Source organism: Brachycentrus maculatus, unplaced genomic scaffold, assembly GCF_059751285.1.
Source record: "Brachycentrus maculatus isolate JH-2025_06_01 unplaced genomic scaffold, ASM5975128v1 h1tg000228l, whole genome shotgun sequence".
In the NCBI taxonomy this organism is placed as follows: Eukaryota; Metazoa; Arthropoda; class Insecta; order Trichoptera; family Brachycentridae; genus Brachycentrus; species Brachycentrus maculatus.
This window is the reverse complement of record NW_028280979.1, coordinates 296,550-319,608: the sequence shown is the minus strand read 5'-3', so window position 1 is coordinate 319,608 and position 23,059 is coordinate 296,550. Positions and strand designations below refer to the sequence as shown.

Below are 23,059 nucleotides of genomic sequence, written 5' to 3'. Positions count from 1 at the left end.
ATTCTCCCACTCTCAATACTAGTACCAACCACTCTTTAGTAAAAATATTGATTTTTTTAGTGTAATTACTTTTATCTGCCTCTAGCACTCAGGTGGGGTCAAATAAATATTTGTGATATTTTACTCTAATATTTATTCAATATTACCCTGGACAGGTAAAGAAAGGTTAATAAAACAATTAAAAAATCAGACAGGGTTAAAAATGAAAAGAATCCATAAATTTTTATAATTTTTATTTTTCCGTAATTAATACATTGACATAAATGTCAACATTTGTGACATTCAGACTTAGTATGTACAAATTATTTTTACATCGTGGCTCATTTTTATAAATCCAATCATGTAATTTCAAAATAAACAAATTAAATTAAATAAAAATATAAATAACTATTTGAATTGTAACGAAAATCTAAATTAAATAATAAAATAGGTGATGGAATTAATGATTATAAATCCATGCATTTGAGGTGAATGTTATATGCAGGTATGTATATTGAAAAACCACTATTGGAATGCCGAAAGCATAATGTTCTCTTTTGCAGTTACGGATATAAATATGTACGCATAAATAATTAAATTAAATCAGCCTTACGTCGTATAAATGCATGACTTACAACAGTCACGTCACATTTCACGTCTTTGCGAAGCCACATCCAATTCATCACATAAATGAAAATTGACAATTTTTCCAAGGAAACTTGTATTGTGATGATCCGCCCTTTTTAAATTTAATCAATTGCGCATTGTGTAATTCGACGATGAAGCCAGATGTATTAAATTGCACTAGATTCACTAAAACAGTTCTTGTCCACAGCACAGAAGTGTTTTTAAGGAATAACAGTTTGTTTTTTTTATTTATAAATATATATTTTTAAAGCTCGTCATGGTCTTCCGCGTCAATTTCATCTTCTTGTGAGTTCTCATTGTCGGCGGCGCTGTCTTCCTGACTGGCGGAGAAGTCCTCCTCGTCGGCTTGCTCGTCCAGTGGAATGCCGAGGGTCTGCCTCATCATCTGCTCCACATTGTGCGCAAACTCGGCAGTCTCTTGCAGCATGTAGCCAGACCTGAAATAGTTTAACAACATTATTAAAAAAAATTATCAAATATATTTATAGATCTCTACCCAAAGCATATCGCTTACTCCTTTCAACAACGTCATATAAAAGTACTTGATTTTTCAGGAGATCGTTTTGAAAGTTTAAAAATATAATGAAATGTATCAAAAATAAATATCAAGCCACTTATTGATCTTTTTACTGTGCAACAGATCTTTTTAGGTAAAACCTTAATATTTTTTTTTCTCCATTTGAAATATTTAGTATATTTAAAAAAATTATTAAACAATACCTTTTCTTCAAAATGCAAAAACAACACTTTCTGCCCTGTAGCGGATAAATATTAAGTTAAAAATATGCCGCTTTTGCTGGGATATAGTACATTTTTTGGGCATTCCGAAAACATGCACAACTGAAAATTGTCGATTTTTGATTTATGACGTTCTTGAAAGGAGTGAGCGATATGTTATTGGTAAAAGTGGTTACCTGAGTATCGCAGTCTTGTACATCATGTTGGCGATCTCTTTCGCTTTGGCGTCTTCCGGATTGTCATTCACTCTCCGGAGCAGTTCCTTGATGAGGGGATGTCGAGGATTGATCTCCAGAGACTTCTTCTGGTTCAAGTAATAACTGAAAATATAGAAAAAGGTTGTCCAAAAGGTTATTAATGTATATAGCGCCATTTTCATGAAATACTACTGAGTACAAATTAAAATTTCTATCGACTCAAACGAAACTCATCCGCTGATAATATTTGTGGATGAAAATTTAAGTTAAAATTCAACACTGACAAATGTCAGTCTACAACCAGATCAGGCGCTGCCATCATCTACGCAGCATTTAGAAAATTTGCAGCCTAAATTATTTGCATCATATTATTCAGCTATCATAAAGCCATAATTTATTTCTTAGATTTTTCAATAAAAGTTATGCATTATAATTAAATAAATTATTGATCATTTACATCTTATAATTATTTGTTATATTACAAAAATTTAAGTTACAAAAAGAGAAACGAGAAAAAGAAAACGCATGAAGCCAATTTTATTTTTGCGAAAAGTAAGTTGTGTAAATCTGTGATTTGAATCGATATAAATAATGATGATAAAAATAAAATTTAATACACACATTGCAAAACTAAAAAAAAAATTTCATTCAAAACTAGATCTTCAGTGCTATGCGTATGGCGTCAAAAGGAAATGGACATTACGCGAGCAGCATTTGCTAGTTAGTCATTTAGTTGATTTTTTTATAATTTTGCATGTATTTAGTTAAATAAAATCCGAGAGATATATTCGTCGCGCTGAAGATAAAACAGAGTGTTTATAAACCATCAAACACATTTTACTTTTGAAATATTTATGATTAAATCATGATTTTTCCTGCAAAGTAATCCAAGAAGTCCTGGTAACCAAAGGGTTAAGATACGCAAAATGATGTGTCCATATTAGTGATGTAAGTAATATGTACATGTATATCAGTGTCCCGCAAAGTATGTGCCGCGGCACACTGGTGTACCGTGGTGAATAGTTAGTGTGCCGCGGAAAAAAGTCTAGTTTTGTGAAGATAACACTTACGACTCAGTTAATCAAGCTCACAATTTTAATAATATATCAATATTTAATAAGCTTCATTTTTTTCTTTGGTATATCAATATTTAATAAGCTTCATTTTTTTCTTTGGTGTACCTCTAAAATTTCTCGATTTGGCAGGTGTACCTTAAACGGAAAAAGTTTGCGGAACACTGATGTAGATAATAGTGCCTGACTTATTAATTAAAAGGAATATGTACCTTCTCTGGGCGTCGTCGGCCTTCTGGTGGGCGTTGGACATGGCGAGGCGCTCCATGTTGCCGGTCCAGCCGAACATGCTGGCCACCAGCGCGCAGGGCGAGGAGCTGAGGCGCTCCGACACCAGCGCCTTGGTGATCTGGTCCTTCAGGGCCACGTCTCCCAGCCAGTTGAGCAGGGGCGCGTACGTCTTCTTGTATGTATCTGCCAGCTCCTTCTGGCTCTCACCTGACAAAAAAAAAATGCACATGGAATTGTTGGATAATATATCCAGAATAAAACAATGTTTGTTGGATTGAATTCTATATTTATTTATGTATATGTTAATACGTGATGCGTTTCGTCTTCTTAGTACATTTTCAAATACTGACAGTCTTTAATAATGAAACGCGTCACATATTAACTTATACATAAATAAATGTAGAATTCAATCCAATAAACTTGTTTTATTTGGGATATATTACCCAACAATTCAATATGGAATTCTACCAACTGTCTGCACAGCTGTCCAAATTTAAAACACAGTAAGGGACATTTTTTTGTAGTAGGTTTTTTTTGCATTTTTGGACTAAGTAGAGTCTACTTAGTCCATAAATGCAAAAAAAACCTACTACAAAAAAAATGTCCCTGTGTTTTAAATTTGGACAGCCGTGCAGTTACAATAAATAAAAAATGCACATATACATAATTGACTCTGGCCAATATCTGTACCCGACGCATTCTCAAGTCCTTTGGACACGTTGCGCGTGGCAACGATGATAGCCTGGAACGACTAGTTGTGATCGGTAGCGAAGAGGGAAAAGAGGGAGAGGAAGATCCCCACACGATGGACCGATCAAGTTAAGGCAGCAGCAGGCACCTCGGTGGTAAAGCCGTACAATTCCCAAATAAATAAAATAAACTCACTCTCGGCCAGTGAAAATCCTTCCTTGGCGACGTTCTGGAACTTCTTTCCTTCGAATTCGGGCAGGGCAGAGATGGCGTACTCGTCCACGGCCTCCACCAAGTACAGGACTTCGTAGCCGGCCTTCAGGAGACGTTCCACAAACGGAGACTTAGCAACCTGAAGTTTAAAAACTAGCTCTTTTAAAAGAGTTGCCACTGAAACAGTTCACATGACATACACATAAATGAGCTTTGCATGGAATCCCGTGTTTTTTTTTTTGTAAGCTGTCCCACTGCATGCCCAGATCTGATACAGAAGCATCTAGGCTTCCTGACAGATCTGCTTTTGCTAAGCAATTTTTTCTTAACTAAGTTGCGAAATTTATTAAAAATGTGTAACAACATAAAATTGTATCTCGATTTTACTGTGAATTTTACATTTAAAAACTTTCAATTTACCTGTCACTGCCAATCTAAATAAATACAAGATTGTAAGTCCATCACCAAATTTTCTAGAAGTACCCCAGTGTAGGCAGTGAAAGGGATTAGTGTTTAGTTCAATTAGTCAGCTAGATCCGATTCCGACTCGACGTTGGCCGGTACACACTCGCCCACAACCCCGACCAGCACAGCAGACAGACACGGAACAGTGCAAAGCCATTTACAGAAAATGGTCAGTCATCGCATTTCCACTCAACCATTATTCATCGACACTATTTCGGATCCTTTTCACAAGTAACGACACATATATTTGGAATCCCATGAATTAAAAGTACTGTTTAATATAATCAATGATGCTAAAGTTAGGACTCAATATGAATATCAGCAAAACAGGTTTATGGTATTCAGCCATCAGACTACGCACAAGCACGTTTCAAGTTAAACATGGCTAGTATAGAGAGAGTTGACAAATTTAAATGCCTTGGAAGTGACCTTTTTCTAGGGATGGAAAAATTGATGAAGATATAGAAAGGAAGAGAATATGGTGCACTGAAATCAGTTATAGCAAATAAAAACCTATCAGCGAAAGCTCAACTGGCACTACATAACAGAGTCCCGGTTCCAACCTTAATGTATGGAAGTGAGGCATGGAGTCGACAAAAGAAGGATTAAAGTAGACTGAATGCAGTCATAATGGATTCTCAGAGATTTAGTTGAGATGGTCTGGGAATGTGCAACAAATGAGTGAGGAAAGAACAGTATAATGAATTCATGGGGCCAATGAAGTTGGAAAAAGGAGCTGAGAAAGACTGAGGAAAACTTGGCATGATCAGATATGTTAAATACATGAAAGCGGTCAGGTCACTCGAAATAATCGGCGAGTATGTATGGGGAGATGCATGAATTTGAAAGAGGAAGAATTGAATGTTTGTAAACATTAACCCTTATAGTGCTGAGCTTATTTTCACATATTTTGCATAAATTGCTAATTGCTTTTCATCATCACTACTTGACGAAATTGACATTTTGACGGTAGAAATAAAAAACATTTACTTAAAAAAATACAAAAATCAATTTTAAATTCACAGCAAAATAATTTTAAATGGTTATTTATAAATGTTATTAACTTATTGAAAACGTTATACATGCGCGCGCTAAGACACGTCCGTACAGGTCGATACCTAAATCAAATTGCGCAATAGTCGGTATTCCGACGCACCGCACTTTATACGCATTAATAGAGAGTCCATCTATCGACGGTTCGCATTCTAAGGGTTAAGTAAGGCATTATTGTATTCTCAAGTAACAGCTGACTACGAAAAACATGAAGAAGAAGATGGAAGAATTAATTTTATAGTTGATTGGAATTGAAGGAGTAACCTCGGCTCTGTTGGCTCCGGCGATGTAGTAGATCTTGTCCTGCTTGGGCTTCATGCGGGTCACGTAGTCGGAGAGGAAGGTCATCTTGTCGCCCTCAGAGGAGAAGAACCGGAGCAGCTTGGCGAGCCGGGTCCGGTTGGAGGGGTCCTCCATTATTCCCAGCTTGATGCTACAACACACATTCATATATTGTTCACTCCTTTCAAGAATGTCATAAATCAAAAAACTTGAATTTTCAGGAGAATGTTTTTAAGTTTAAAAATATAATACAATGTATCAAAAATAAATATCAAGCCACTTATGGAACTTTTTACTGTGCAACAGACCTTTTTAGGTAAAACCTGAATGTTTTTTCTCCATTTGAAAAATGGATTTGTTGGGATATAGTACATTTTCTGGGCATTCCGAAAACATGCACAACTGAAAATTGACGATTTTTGATTTTTCGCTCACTCCTTTCAAGAACGTCATAAATCAAAAATCGTCAATTTTCAGTTGTGCATGTTTTCGGAATGCCCAGAAAATGTACTAGATCCCAGTAAAAGCGGGATATTTTTAACTTAATATTTACCTGCTACACGGCAGAAAGTGTTATTTTTGCATTTTGAAGAAAGAGTATTGTTTAATTATTTTTTTAAATATACTAAATATTTTTCAAATGGAGAAAAAACATTCAGGTTTTAACTAAAAAGATCTGTTGCACAGTAAAAAAGATCAATAAGTGGCTTGATATTTATTTTTAATACATTTTATTATATTTTTAAACATTAAAAATGATCTCCTGAAAAATCAAGTTTTTTTATACATGATGTTGTTGAAAGGAGTGAGCAATATAAGATAAACATAAGAGTACTCATATCATGTACCTATCTCAGTACATAATATTTTTTTATTAATTGGATGGCTTGACTTAAGCCAATGTTTGTACACGACTTATTCAGTTCTTTGGACACGTTGGGCGAGGCAATGAGGATAGCCTGGAACGACTGGTTGTGATTAGTAACCTGGAGGGGAAGAGAGGGAGAGGAACATCCTTCACACGATGGAACGATCAATTTAAGACAGCAGCAGTCACCTCGGTGGTTGAAGCGCTACAAGCAGCGCAGTCAAGGGATAACTGAAGAAGAGTCATTGCTTCCACAAGGGTCACAACCCTCAGTAATGAGGACTAAGACGGAGAAGCGTGTAGCCGAGTTATCCAGAATGCTGGATTATAATTTACTGTATAATTGACATTAACTTACTTGGTGGAGAACTCCTTCCAGAACTTGTCGTAGTCCTCGGGGCTGAGCTTCTTGAGCATGTCGAGCGCCTTGCGCACGAGCTTCTTCTTGATGACCTTGATGAGCTTGTGCTGCTGCAGGGTCTCGCGGGACACGTTGAGGGGCAGGTCGTCCGAGTCCACCACGCCCTGGATGAAGGAGAGGTAGTTGGGCATCATGTCGTTGAACTCGTCCGTGATGAACACACGACGCACGTACAGCTGTAACCCAAATCTCCATTGTTAACCCATCCGCATATCAGTTTTTTTTCAAAACATATAAAGACAATAATTGAATGTATCCCCGCAAGTAAGAAAGTTGCCCCGCCTGGAGGGGAGGTGATATGGTTTGTTAAACTATGAGGCGCTAATATTTTGCACCTGATAAAACGAGATCAAACATAGAAATAATCTTTAAATGCAGAAAAAGGTACTAAGCACTACAGATTGGTTTTTGCGGTACAAATAAGCCCGACCAATCATAACACTCGCGTGTTTGAAGCGTTCAAATTCAACCGAGTTATAAAAATAAACTATCTCATAAAATTAAAACTTTTACTGTTTTACCAATAAATATGGTACAAATAACTATTATGCACATATTTTATCTGAAGTGTCTAGATCAGAAATAAATTAACAAGAAAACTTGAACAAATAAATCAATAAAACATTATACCTGTGATGTAAAATTTTGATTTCTGACTGATTTTAATTGATATTTCAATCAAAATGATAATTCTATCCTTACAGGGACATCTTTGGTCAAGTTTCGTCAATAAACTTGTATAAAAATTATAAAAAAATAATGCATTACAAAAAGCCTTCTTTACTGATTTGTAGATATCACACTAAAGTATCTTTATAATATGAACTACCACTAATATGGCTGTTATTCGAATGTAAAATTTTTATTTTTTTTATTTATAACCCTTATCTGCACCTAATGGTACATAGGGTACTGCATCAAATTGACGCAGTGTTATCTTGATCATTACTTACATGAAGGCAAGGTGATCACTCTTGCGCTTCAGGAACCAGTCCAGGGTAATATTAAATAAATATTACAGTATTAAATCACTAATATTTATTTTCACCTCCCCCCCTGGGAAACGAACCCGGGACCTCCAGCACGGTAGCTAAACATGCTGACCATTACACCACGGAGGCGGACATAAAAAACATACCTAAAAAAACATACCTACCGCCAACGGTTGGCGGTTGATGGGCCGATGGGTTAATACATAATACTATTAACTGTTCAATTTAATTCAATTCAATTCAATTTATTCCTTAAAATTATATTAACATTGCAAACTAACATTTAAGGCGTATACATTAAATTAAAAAGTAAGCAAGAAGACTCTTCTTAATGATAGAAGGTTAATCTTCTTTATGATAGGTAGAAGAATCCCGCTTCAGAATACCCCCCTCAGACACATGGAACAGTGATATTGTTCGGCATAGCGGTAGCTCTTCCTACAGGCATAACCATCGGCAGGTTGGTCACACAGTAACAGTCTGTTTATGGTCGATCGTAAGATATTGCCGCCAATGTACTTATTTATTTTCTGTACAAGAAGTTTAACCCTTCATAGCATAACATTTTTTATTTCAAATAATTAAAAAAATCTATTGTATCTTACTCTAAACATTAGAGGAAAAATAAATTTAAAAATAATGAAAAACTTTTAACACGAACAATCTATTAACAATAAAGAAAATATTTATGTATCAAATTTGCAACAACATGCAATGGTTATCCTTATGAGATATTGATATATGTTTTATCAGTAGCTTTTGGCTATGTAACAATTTTGATACACGATGCAGCGAAGGGTAAAATAAATAAATAAATAATTGATTGGGTGGGATTGAGGGCCAGTAGTTGTGTCGGAGTAGGACTCACCTTGATGTTGTCTGTCTTGGTTCCGTAACGGTTGAACCCCTCGCTGGGCTGCACCTTGGGAACAAACAGGAGACTCTTGAAGGTGACCTCTCCTTCGGCCACAAAGTGCACGTGGCACAGCGGCTCCTCCTTGTCCTTGGTCAAGGATTTGTAGAACGAGGTGTACTCCTCTTCCTCAATCTCGGCAGGTCTGGAATTCATCACGATAAATTCATTATTTACAATTACTACAATATGTAAAGGTCAGCATACTCGGCTAGCGTTCTGGAGGTCCCGGGTTCGATTCCCATGGGGGGTCAAATAAATATAAAACTAACTGACTAACTAACCATCATGCCGCTTCCCCCCGCAGGGGTAGGTAGAGAGAATAGAACGCCACACCACTCTGTCCTTGCAAACATTCTTCGCCTCTTCCACGTTCATGCATCTCCTCATACATACCCGCCGATTGTTTAGACTCCTAACCTGACCACTTTCAAGTATTTGGAATTCTTGATCGTGCCAAGTTTTTCTCAGTCTTCTTTGGCGAATGTAATTGGAAAAAGGAGCAGAAGAAGATCAAATAAATATAAGTGAACTTTTTCACTCTAATTTCCTTCAATATTACCCAGGACTGGTACCTGAAGCGGAGGGCTGATCACCTTTCCTTCGTGTATTAAATGATCAAGATAACACTGCGTTTATATGATGCAGTGCCCTATGCACTATTCTTAATTATTTACTACTATTACTACTACCATCACGCCGTTTCCCATTCTGTTCTCCAGCTCAAATTTACCAAATATACTTAGTCATTCTCTCAATATCCACATGTCCAAACTACCAATTTTATTCTTAAAATGTGAATATCGAATCTTAGTTAGATTTAGAGTAGTAATGGCTCTAAGCTAAAAATATAAATGTGACCTATTCGTGTTTTTATTATTTTATATAATAAAAAAAGTAATGAATATTAAAATTCAAATCATCTAATTGAAATTAGTACACATACATAATCATTACTTTACAAAAGTAACTAAATGAAATTGAAACATTTCTCTTTTTATCAAAATTGTAACATCCACAACAATTAGACAAATTAAGTTTTTACACGTCGCTCACTCCTTTCAAGAACGTCATAAATCAAAAAACTGGATTTTTCAGGAGAACGTTTTTAAAGTTGAAAAATATAATACAATGTTTTAAAAATAAATATGAAGCAACTTACTGAACTTTTTACTATGCAACCGATCTTTTTAGGTAAAACCTGAAGGTTTTTCCTCCATTTGAAAAATATTTATAATATTTAAAAAAAATAATTAAACAATACCTTTTCATCAAAATGCAAAAACAACATTTTCTGCCCTGTAGCGGGTAAATATTAAGTTTAAAATATGCCTCTTTTGCTGGGATATAGGACATTTTCTGGGCATTCCGAAAACATGCCCGACTCACAATTGACGATTTTTGATTTATGACTTTCTTGAAAGGAGTGAGCGATGTGTCCCAACAAAATGTGTTAATTTAAAACTGGTTGGGATAATAGCACCAAAACTAAAAGTGGTTCATAACAAGGTTTGTGTTTTAAAAATTAAAAAAAAAGATCTTCACTTTTAACCCCTATCCACATCCAATGGTGAATAGAAGAAGGAAGAAGAAGAAAAGTACTTACTTTCTCGTCCAGATTGGTTTGTTGTCATTCATGGCCTCCCAATCCCAGACGGTCTTCTCCACCTTCTTGGTTTTCGGCGCATCACCCGTCTCCTCCTCGACCTGAGCATCCTCGTCCTCGGATTCCGACTCGGTGATGGGCTTCACTTCGTCCTCCACGGGTTCTTCCACCTCGACGGACTTGGAGGCCCACAGGTAAATGGGGAAGTTGATGAACTGCGAGTACTTCTTGATGAGGTTCCGGACAGTGTCCTGCTCCAGGAAGTCCAGCGCCTCGTCCTTCAAGTGAAGACTGAAAAAAATAACAAATTTTAATTTAATGGCTGGAAAAATTGCAACCTGCATGGATATAGTAAGCATTGCCAACCCAATGAGAGAAAGGTCGCTTCACCCTGTAAAAATTTGTCCATCTTCATAGTGCAGTGTTTGTCCCGGGTTCAAATCCCAGGAAGAGGTTTTTATTTGCATCAAGCGGTATTTAGAAAACCAATATCGTCTCAGTTTTCCCTCCCACTCCGCAGCAGAGACCAACCCCCGCCTAGTTTTCTAGTCTTGTCCGGACGGAGACGACTCGTATATGTTATTATAGCAAAAATTAAATGATAGCTATTTTAGGTGGTATCTCAACTTGAGATTTAACACCTATTTTTATTTTATGTATCAAAAAAGATGGAAATCTGAGCATCCCAGGGCTTCAAGGGGATTTAAAACTATTACATTATACATGTTCCAAAAATAAATATTAATGTCACACAAGTGTACAAATATCACTTGACATATTGTTGTCGGGCAGTTTTTCATCAACCCCAACCCTAATTAGTATACTAATCACAAGTATGATTAAAGAAAACACTTGTTTTTATACCACTTGAGTTTTATTAAAGACTTCTAGTTTCGGAAGCTAAACTACCATCGTCAGGTCTGAATAATAATAATAATGTTATTATTCAGACCTAACGATGGAAGTTAAGCTTCCGAAACTAGAAGTCTCTAATAAAACTCAAGTGGTATAAAAACAAGTGTTTTCTTTAATCATTGTAACATGTCTTACCACAAAGTTAATGCCGAAACAATAAATAAAATAATCACAAGTAACCGCAAACACATTTCTCATCCGTACAATGTTTTTTGGTGTTCAGAACACAGAACGCTTAGAACCAAGCCAATGACGGCCGTAAGCCCTGTGAATGCCCAGACCATATTCTTCTTCATCTATGCTAAGTTGCCAAAAAATAATGTACCAGAGAGAATATTGATGCAAAAATCCTACGATCTTGTCTAGATTCTTGACTGTATTTATTTTTATTTATTTATTTTGATATATACGGTACTAGTATACCATTTATATAAATATGTATAAAAAACGCATCAATTGCGACACATCAATTTAACAAGTTGTTATAAGCTACTTACATCAAAAAATGTTATAAGAATGTTATATAAAAAATTAAAAAAATAAATGTTATAAAAATAAAATGTTATGTGTAAACCACTTACAATAAACATTTTGGTTTTTCCAAATCCTATAAAAATGTAAAACATTAAACATATTAAAAATAAACAAAACCATAAATAAACATAATATCTTTTTAATAATAATATTGGGAAAATCCTTTTAAATAATAAAGATAAAAATAATATCCTAGACAATTCTGGTATTTACCAATTAACTTGTGATTCATGTCCTTCTAAATATATTGGTAGAACGTTGCGTAATTTTAATACCAGAATAAAAGAACACATACGATGTCTAAACAATAATAACTTCTCCGAATTTGCCAATCACCTCATAGAATCAAATCACGTCTTCAAAAAAGACACGGGAGTAAAAATATTAAACACTAATAATAAAGGGTTAAAACTAAATAATATGGAGATTTTTTAAATTAGGAAAGCACTTAAAAATAATATTCCTCTAATTAACAACCAAATAAATTTTACATATAGTCCATTGTTTGATTCGACATCGGTTAAACACGATTCGTCAATATCCAATTCGAACCCCGCCCACTCCTTTCATCCTACAAGTATATAAGTTGATTCGATTATAGGTCTAATTTTAATATACGTTTAACCTCGGCTCGTAACGCATGTCTGTATTGAAAACTATAGTGCATGTTGGTCTTCGGGTCGACCAAAAATCGCATGTGTTAGACATTTTGTGTAGTTTTGAGTGTGTAAATGGTGCTATGGTGGTGAAGGGTAGTATTGTTTGCATGCTGTGTTAGTGATTGTCCTGACGAAGAGACGGGTACGTCTCGAAACCGGTAGACGTAAAAATCTCGGTGAGTGGTTATATACTAATTTTATTAACATTTTTGTAAAAAAATAAATAAGTAATATCTTTTCATCCAAAACGTGACATTCTATGGGCTAGGAGTAAATTGGCTATTGCCAATTTACATTGTTGAAGCGATATATATTATAGAAATCTATATTGGTGGCACATTCGTTACTAGTATTTTGGATTCTAAATATGGGAGTATTAAAATGAGCTACCGTCCGAGCATTTGGACAGTAAAATAAAGTAGATGTTCTACTAGGCCGTGGGGGTACATAGAATGATATCAGTTTTAGCAATTCAGGGCTGTCAAAAATTGGTTTGATGATTTTATACAACGTTATAATATCTGAGGCAATTTTTCGTTTAATTTGGTTAATTTTAACAGATACAGCAAATAATCATAACTAATTTGGTCTTCAGGAATACCAATTTTTAAATTTATAAATTTGAGGTATTGTCTGGTGACCCCACCTGATCTGGGTTCCTCTCTGCAGGGTGTTCCCGCGAGGATCCTCGGCGATGGAGAACTGCGCCGCGTCAGACTCCCAGATGTACTGCACGTCATCGTTGTGCTTGGTCGTTACCGTGACCCGGTCGGCGACCAGGAAGGCCGAGTAGAAGCCGACGCCAAACTGCCCGATCATGTCGTTCATCTCGTTCTTGTTGGAGGAGTCCTGGAAGATAAGATCCATTGTAATATAAGAAATATTACTATATGTCAATCTTTGGAACCCTAACTGCCTATCAAATATCATTCTTCCTTTCGTCTATTTTTTCCCCAACCGACTCTGCCTGCGACGCTCCGAGACCGTTTGATGACATTTTATATTTATTATTATTCAAGTATTTATATTATAAACATAAATTTATTTTTTATGGCGCTATAAAAATTATACAAATTATTATTCCTAGGTTTCCTCTACCTTTTTCCTTTGCCTTCCTTGTTTTCATCAACTCACAGTTGAATTACCATATAATGTTGCAATTACTTGTTCATTAAAAGTCTGTTTAATTGACTAACGAACCATCATGCCGCTTTTCCGCAGAGGTAGGCAGATAGAATAGAATGCCACACTGCTCTATCGTTGAAAACATCCCTCGCCTCTTCCACATACATGCCCGCCAATTGTTACGACTCCTGGCCTGACCGCCCGAAGTGGAGAAACCCAGATTTGTGAACAAGGATTTGGACACACCGAAAAATGTTGCGATCACAACGTGTGGTCAAAGCACAATGTACTGACTGGCGTTAGCATGTGATGATAATACAGCATGCGTTACCTGCATCTTGGCGAGGAAATCAGCCGTTCCCGACTTGGCAATGGTCCCGAGGTTGTTGATGAGGTCCTGCTTGGTCATGCCCACGCCGGAGTCGATGATGTGGAGCGTCTTGCCGTCCTTGTCGGCCTTGATCTTGATGTTCATGTCGGGATTGGAGTCCAGCACCGAGGACAGCGTGAGGGACAGCAGTCTGATCTTGTCCAAGGCGTCCGACGCGTTCGAGATCAACTCTCTGAGGAAAATCTGGAATAGAACAACAATTATAATACAGTATTGAACAGATTCATTAACATAATTTATATTTGAAGCACTAACTTTGTGATTTTCCATCTAAAACAAAGTTACATTTTAATTAAAAGATTAATTGAAACAAAACCTTTTTTTTCGTATTTTCAACACCCTCTAAAAAAATGTTTTAGGGGTGTTCCTCGTATTGGACCGGGGCTGCTTTGTTCAGTGACTGAGATGATGAATAGCGAGAAGTATCACCCAATTCTACTAGAAATGGCACTACCAGAGATACAAAAACGAAGGTCAAATGGTAATGGAATATTTCAGCAGGAAATACCTGCCACAAATCCAAAAAAAAAATGAAATTCTTCACACAAAAACAATGAACTGTGTTGGACTGGTCAAGAATTTTGCCAGACATAAACCTAATTGAAAATCTATCGACAATCTGTAAGAAACGGGTCTCCAAAATTGATTGCACTAGGGTGGAAAGGCTCATTCTGTCAATATTCAAATTACCCTGGACTGGTACCTGAAGCGGAGGGCTGATCACCTTTCCTTCATGTGTAAATGATCAAGATAACACTGCGTTTATATGAAGCAGTGCTCTATGCACCATTCTATGCACGATAAGGGTTTTATTATTGAAAGAGTGGAGGCTTAAAAAAATCACAATGAGAATAGAATAACAATTTTTTTCAAAGACATTTTAAGTTATGAAGTCTTTATCAAAACTGACGTCACAACGCAATCGTGGGTTTTCTCTGTCACACTCTGTTTTATTTTAAAATCAGTAATAAGAATTATATTTTCAAACCTCCTTGTTCCTATATAGAGAGTTGATGATGAGCTTCATCATGCGGTTGACCTCGGCTTGGAAGGCAAACTTCTCCGACTTGTCTCGGAGCTCCTTCATCTGGGCCACGTTCAGTCCGTCCAGCTTGATGGCCTCCTCCTCCCTCGACACCACTTCAGCATCTGCAACGGACACGAATATGTTTTCACAACTTGCATACGGAAACCAATGTCGGCCAACGGTTGAGAATTTTTGTCGGTTCATCAATGAGTCCGGAATAAATTTACCAAAAAACAAATGAAAATTTAATGCAATACTATTTGTATATGTCCGCCTCCATAGTGTATTGGTCAGCATGCAAGGCCACCGTACTGGAGGTCCCGGGTTTGATTCCCAGGGGGGGGCAAATAAATATAAGTGATTTTTTCACTATAATATTTATTCAATATTATCCTAGACTGGTACCTGAAGCGGAGGGCTGATCACCTTTCCTTCACGTGTTTACGAACAAAATAACACTGTGTTTATATGATGCAGTGCCCTATGCATCATTAGGGTGCAGATAAGGGTTTGATATATAGATATAAATTTATTGAATAATGCAATGTTTGTTTTCAATTATAGGTCATTTAAATTACAAACTTGTTTTAAAACATATTTTTTAAATGATATTTTGAATCAAAATTTTACTTGGTCATTACCGTTATTTCTTAAAATCTTTTGATGTATTCAGAATCAAGAATGGTGCGAAATAGTTCTCAAATGGTTGCATAGGCTCTTTTACTGGTAACACTCTCCTTATCATTCATCATTTACTTTATAAAAATATAGTGTTATATTACAGTACCACAATGTTAATTAAAATACATTGTATTTTTTTTTTTATTGACTTGGTGTTTATTTTGTAGGACTCTATATTTATACTTTAAATATGTGAATTAAACACTGATTCCAGTCTACTAAAGTGTTTATTTTATTTTTTAATACATATTCTGTAACAATATTTTGCATTGTTAGGGAATTTTCAAAGTAATTATATTTACTATTAATTATTCAGTTTCATATCCGTAATGTATGTTTAATCGCAAGTACAAAAAATTGGAACCTCAATTATAGAACATTAATTCAAATTCATTGAAAAAAATCGTTTAAAAAATATATTTTGATATAAATATTAAAATTAATTATCAAATAATAATATTTATTTGACTATCATATCCGGCTATTAAACATAAGGATGAATTCAATGTATTCAAGTAATTTACGGCCATGATAACACTGCATTATTCTAACCATCCCAATAATAAAAATGGAGATATATGGTCTATTCCTCAATGGAAAGATTTAAAGTAATTTTTTTTAATATCAACACAAATTATATTAAATAGGTATAATAATTATAATTATACCAAAATATATAACACTGACAATCATATTTTTATCCTAGAATAATTTAAAAGCAGCAATTAAAAAATATTTGAATCCAGTTTGTCCTTTAGCTTCGAATTCATGTGACATTATTGATCAAACAATATTTTTAAGGTGGCATGTAGGTACCAAAAATATTGACTTATTATATCATATTATAAAATTATGTGGACACACAAATAAAGACAGATTTGCCGTTTAATTTGTTAGAACTCCATTTTAATTTGAGTCGGTGATAGATTTTAATATTTAATATTTAATATTAAATACATAAAATAAAGACATAGATTCCAAATGAGCCGGCAATGGATTCTGAGGGTAGCAGTGTCGCAAATAGCGGTGTGCAGATCGCGGCTGCCATTCCGAAGAGTGAGCACAGCAAGCAGACCGACTGTTCTGCGGCCGGCGGCGGCTTGCACAGAAAGCCCTTCAAACTGAGGTTCGCCCCAGAGTATGACATGGGCAAATCTACCGTATCCGCCGTGAAACCCTTCGGCTTGTGTAAGTATGACTTATTGCAGTGCTATGCAACCTTTTATTACCTACGACGCACTGAAATTCTTTCTAGAATTCCACGGCACACTAAAAGCTAAAATATATAGAACATTGAAAAATTTACAACATTTTGAGTGTGTCCAAATACTTGTTCACAAAATCTGGATTATCTCCAATTACAGGAGTTATTTTCATATGGTTTTTTGAAATCTCATCAAAGATGAAAAAGAATATGGAAGTCTGGGTATTCATATTATTTTCTTCCATATTCTTCTTCATCTTTGATGAGATGTCAAAAAATAACATAAAAAATTATTTAGTTTTAATATTTATTTCATTAATTGATTCGGCAGTCACTTAATGGTAAAATCTATCCATTTTTAAGTTTTACATGGTATATTCCACTATTTCTTAAAATGCATTGTGACGCGTGTTTCGATACATTCCGCATCATTTTCAAACACCGTATGTGAAGCCGAGTATAAATTTTAGATTTGAGTCCTTGGGACATTAAAGGTTGGAGCTGTTTATTATTTTTATTTATTTTTTATTTTTTTGTGGAACATAGACAATAGGGGGGAGGCTTTAGTCATTATCATATTGTTAATAATGGGTTTATTTTTACTTCTATTTTTATGGATTTCTGAATTTTCAAAATGTTGCAGTTTATAACTTTTTATTTGTAATGCCTGCAGGGATGATGATTGGTTTTCTGAATAGCTACCAAGAGCGGTAGATCTTTTTCATTTCAGGGTTTCTATATTTGGGCAATTTCTCTCCGATTGTGTGGCATGACATGTCGCTCACCCCTTTCAACGTCATATATAAAAATCATCAATTTTCAGTTGTGCATGTTTTCGGAATGCCCAGAAAACGTACTTTATCCCAGCAAAAGCGGTATATTTTTAACATAATATTTACCCGCTACAGGGTAGAAAGTGTTGTTTTTGCATTTTGAAGAAAAGGTATTGTTTAATTATTTTTTTTAATAAACTTGTTATTTTTCAAATGGAGAAAAAGATCTGTTGCACAATAAAAAGTTCAATAAGTGGCTTGATATTTATTTTTAATAAAATGTATTATATTTTTAAACTTTAAAAATGTTCTCCTGAAATATCAAGTTTTTTCATTTATGACGTTCTTAAAAGGAGTGAGCGATGTGTACTGGCAATTTTGTTTTGTCTTGTTACTTTTATTTGCTTACATCGATTGTGTAAGGAATATGGGTATGTTGGTCACACCGTGGTGATAACAGCATAGCCGTAATCGTGGAGGTACCCACATAGTCTGAAGCGGAATTCTAGATTTGTCTCACCTGAAAACCATACACTCATTTAGAGCTACCTAGTAACTTATATTTAGAATAAACCAAAGTCAGATAACTAGCAATATTTTACTATCTTCCATCACATTACCATATCGCTCACTCCTTTCAACAACGTCATATTTCAAAAATTGTCAATTTTCAGTTGTGCATGTTTTCGGAATGCCCAGAAAATGTACTATATCCCAGCAAATGCGGCGTATTTTTAACTTAATATTTACCCGCTACAGGGCTGAAAGTGTTGTTTTTGCATTTTGAAGAAAATGTATTGTTTAAGTATTTTTTAAAAATATACTGAATATTTTTCAAATAGAGAAAAAACAATCAGGTTTTACCTATAAAGATCTGTTGCACAGTAAAAAGTTCAATTAGTGGCTTGATATTTATTTTCAATACATTTTATTATTTTTTTAAACTTTTTAAAAAGTTTTTTGATATATGATGTTGTTGAAAGGAGTGAGCGATATAACAAATTATATAAACTTTATTTTGTAACACATGTAAGTTTGAAGTGAATAGTAATAAAGAAAAATTTATGTTTGTTTCAGTACCACATTTAACGCCCAAATTTTATACAAAAGAAGTTCAGTCAGAAAATACCCCAAGTAAGAAAACTGAAGTGGATAACATAAAGACTAAAATAGATAATTTATTTATTAAAGGACCAAAGCAGAAACTCGTTTTGCCTAAACTGGAAAGTCATAGGTAAAAACATAGGGCGCTTGTCCACAACACGGGATTTCACCCCCGGCAGTCCGGTTTTGAAAAATGAAAAAGACTACAACAGTTTAGCGTGATCGAATTAACACGCAACGTGTTCACGCACCGATCAAGAGCTCCGATCCGAAGAAAGATGGACAAAAGCACAAGCCAATCCAAGGCAATCATCGTTTTAAAACGCTAACTGACGTGCCGGACGATAAACTTCCGTGTAGTGGACAAATGCCCATATACATACTATGTAATATCCATATGCAGTATTTTGGTTTTATTATGTTTATTACTGTACAGTAAAACCTAGATATAACTGAATAATTGGGGGGGGGGAGGTGTCCGTTAATGTGGAAAGACTGTTATAGGTTTAAAATTAATAAAAAAGAATTAAATATGAACCCTGTATTTAGATATAAATAAACAATGCAAAACACTAATAAAATTCTATGTTGAGTCTCCGGACACTCGTCGCGCTTGCGGTAATCCTGCTTTAAAAAAATAATAAAGTTTTGTTTACACTTTTGAAGTATGCTGTTTTTTTTTATGATCAACTCTCTAAAATTAGGAAAATGAGCATAATAGAACTTCATTATCTGAGGAATAGTCAATAAACATTATTAGATCATCGAGATGTGACCTTACCACTTTCGATATCAGACAAATAGTCAATAAATGTTATTAAATCGTCCAGATGTGATCTTACCACTGATAACTTGATGGCCAATAAAAATTATTTACATGCGGCAAAATATTTAATATTAACAGGACATTTATAAAAATTATTTGACTGTATTTTTGTCAGTTATATCCGAAGTTCGTTAAATAGAGGTCCGTAATATCGAGGTTCTACTGTTTTTATTTTCTTATCAATTAACTACAAATTACTGTGTGTTACTTCATTCCACTTTGACCATAATCATTCAAACATAATTTCCCGAGGACTGTGTTTCAATATCAGCAATTCATTCATTCACTAGTAAATACAAAATTTATATCAATAAAATAAATAATTCAGTTCATAGATACAAAGACTGATAACATCAATCATTCAGCATGGATTAACTTTTCATATCTTTTTAAATGCGTCCACTATTTTTAAAATTAATTTTGTTGTAACGTTTCCAGATACGGGTGGCATCACAATGTCAAATTTACTGACGTACATCATCAGGACAGAAGATTTTATTTCGGAATAACAAGTTCGCCAATGGTTAAATACAGAATCCTCATTTTAGCGAATGATTCATCAAATAATATCGGAATTATTTCAAAAGTGAAGGCAAAATAAAAAAAATTAAAAACCACATTTTATTGTTCAGTTCCTACCTCCTCTTCAATCTTTTAAGGTGGAGACTGACCAGAGCATTTCGTCGTAACGTAACACGTTACGATGCGAACATTCAGGCAGTCAGTACAGCGAGCCGAGCGCTCCATCCATAGTTTCGGATGCTCGGTGATGCTCGCCGCGAGCGATGTTACAACGTTATGTTACGACAAAATGCTCCAGCCAGTCTCCACTTAACGTCTCAAAGACCCAACTGTAAAATTTAGAATAAGCTTAACATATGTGTTTGAAAATGATGCGGCATGCATCGAAACACGTGCCGCAATGGATTTTAAGAAAAGGTGGTATTTACTAAGTAATACATTAAATTAAAAATGGATAATTTTACCACAAAGTGACTGCCGAATCAATTAATGAAAATTAGCGAAATAATTTTTCTGGAAAAGATTTACATCTATTGATAATGATAAAAATTTGTAATAAATCTATAGAAATAAAAATGTAAATGACTGTTTGTATAAAGTCTCAATTCTTTTATAGTCATTCATCGATTTCTTTGAAATTTCAACACAACATTGCTTTTGAATGCGGGCATGTTTTTATCTATCTATTGAAATAAAAATGCAATTCTTTGTTTGTTGAAAAACTAACATAAAATTATTCACAGATAAAAACACCTGTAGCAGGTGTTTTTTTAATCTTTCACAGGAATTTTTTTTTTAGATGATCAGTACGGATCGATCATCCAAAAAACACGTGATACGAAGGGGGGTACCAAAACACCCCAGTTCATATTTGTATGGAAATCGTAGTACGCAGCTCGAAGTACGAGTCATAGACGGCACGTCCATTACAACACGCCGTCAGGCAGCGACTGAATGATAGAGTGGAAATTGGATCAAAGCTGACTAGTTTAATTGTCTCGCATTTTTGCCAAAATCAAAATCAATATTTTGAAACATTTAGCAATTTGAAAGTATATAAATAGAAAAAGGAAAATCTTCCTTCATATTATTTTGAAGATTACAAAAAATATGTAGTAAGTAGGTCTTTAATACTAAAGTTATCAAATTAAAATTCATATATGGGGGATACCAATCCCACTGTTGAATCCAGCTAGGTTAAACATGTTTTTTAAACCACGTTTTTATACTACAATGACAATAATTCAATTATCTCTTGAACGTAACAGCACCTCACGCAGTAATAAACATTACTCATGGCGAACACCGTGCTCATTGAAATTATTTGTCATATTTCTCCTTTCTATTCCATTTAACCAGAGCGAGCCACAGAAAAGAATAGCCGGGTACAACTAGTTATTATTTAAAAAATCATACGAAAAATTCTACGGAAAATCACTGTCAACAATTAACACATTGTTGTCAGGTTTCATCATTAACCACAACCCTAATTATACTCAGACAGTCTGCCGCCCGACCCTCAGTATACTAATCACAACTAACCGCAAACCCAATTCCCATTTGAACAATGATTTTCGGCATCCCGCGCTCTACCAAAAGTATGTAAAAGACGCTTTTAAGCGCTACTCGCAAACAATGTGTTAATATTTTCATAGAAAGTACTTCTATATTGTATTTATTTTGAGAGATATATAAAATGTAGAGAAATAACGCCCCCTTTTTAAAAGATTTTTTTCCATTTTAAAAACAAAAGGCATTGCATTGAAAACTGATAAATGTGTCATTCAGCTTGATTACTAAAATATCACATTTTGCGCAATTTGGAGCCCAAATTAATATTGACTGCAAATAATGCCTAAAAATATACTGTTTAGCAATAAATGTTAATTAAAATGATAAGATGTACTGCAAAAATTAAATTAAATGGTTTTAAATGTTAATGATACAAAAGTAACGGAAAGACTACGAATTAATTCAATTTTAATTTAAAAAATCAAACCTGTTCTGGAACCATCCCTAGAAGACCCTATATCGATGTCAACTGTTTCCACAGTCCCTTCGCCCATAGGAAGATCAGAATCATCGGCATAGCAGCATCCTTGAATAAAAGATCATATTAATTCACTATAATATTCTAAAACCCAATAAAAATACATAAAAACCCATTTAAAAATGAATACGTGTAATATTTCAACATAACCATAAAACCGTCAAATACACTTACCGGCAATGATAAACAAGCCTAGAAGGCAGAATAATTTGTTCCTCATCGTGCACAGTATAAAAAAAAACTAATATACTCTAATTAAATAAGACTGAACCCGGCAAAACCCGGCTAGACTGGCCGAAGACGAATTGTCACCACAAAGACATTCGCACAATATCACGAAATGAAACTGACAATTCGAGCAACTCAACAAATAGATCGGTTCTGATCGGATTGGTCCAATTGGGAAAAACCACGCACCACGATCCACCAATCATATTACAACATTTACTTTACTTACAAATGGCCAAATCTCATTGGATATAGTGTCCAGTGATAATAATCCATAAAGTAAAATTTTGTATCAGAGACACAAATATTGCGCAAGTAATTACCTACTAGAAAAACCAAAGGTTTTTTTTTATTTGGCAGTCACTTAATAAAGGATGTTTCTGCCAGCGACAAGTCTTTTTTTTATTAAATTTTAAAGGTTTTGGCCTCAATTCTAGAATGAAGATCAGAAAGAAAAATGGATACAAAATTTTTCGCAGTTATTGAAAATTACCAATAAAATAATGAACACGGTAAATATAATAACAATTATTATAGACAGGTGCAAGCACCGTGGCTTAGTTGGGTAACTGCTTGACTGTTAAACTGACGTTGTGGGCTTGATTTTCGCCAAATGTAAAATAAATTCAAGAAAGATTTTTTTCAATTGGT

General features: G+C 34.7%; 2 protein-coding genes across 2 annotated transcripts; one reads left to right on the top strand and one right to left on the bottom strand.

Annotated features, from left to right (window-relative positions):
• Positions 1-216: 216 nt before the first annotated feature.
• Gp93 (heat shock protein 90 Gp93) lies at positions 217-22,531 on the bottom strand. Its single transcript, XM_088264493.1, has 13 exons — positions 22,355-22,531; positions 22,130-22,228; positions 14,982-15,142; positions 13,934-14,176; positions 13,124-13,326; positions 10,370-10,660; positions 8,719-8,908; positions 6,796-7,034; positions 5,552-5,720; positions 3,752-3,908; positions 2,848-3,073; positions 1,542-1,685; positions 217-1,064 (listed from the first exon to the last, which is right to left on the bottom strand). The coding sequence occupies exons 1-13, from the start codon at positions 22,398-22,400 to the stop codon at positions 872-874; spliced, it is 2,361 nt and encodes a 786-aa protein (XP_088120619.1). The 5' UTR covers positions 22,401-22,531; the 3' UTR covers positions 217-871.
• On the top strand, positions 16,679-20,333 carry LOC148306731 (uncharacterized). The gene is made up of 3 exons (XM_088264495.1): positions 16,679-16,889; positions 18,756-18,912; positions 20,047-20,333. Exons 1-3 carry the CDS (start codon positions 16,694-16,696, stop codon positions 20,207-20,209), a joined length of 516 nt encoding a protein of 171 aa, XP_088120621.1. The 5' UTR covers positions 16,679-16,693; the 3' UTR covers positions 20,210-20,333.
• Positions 22,532-23,059: the final 528 nt, after the last annotated feature.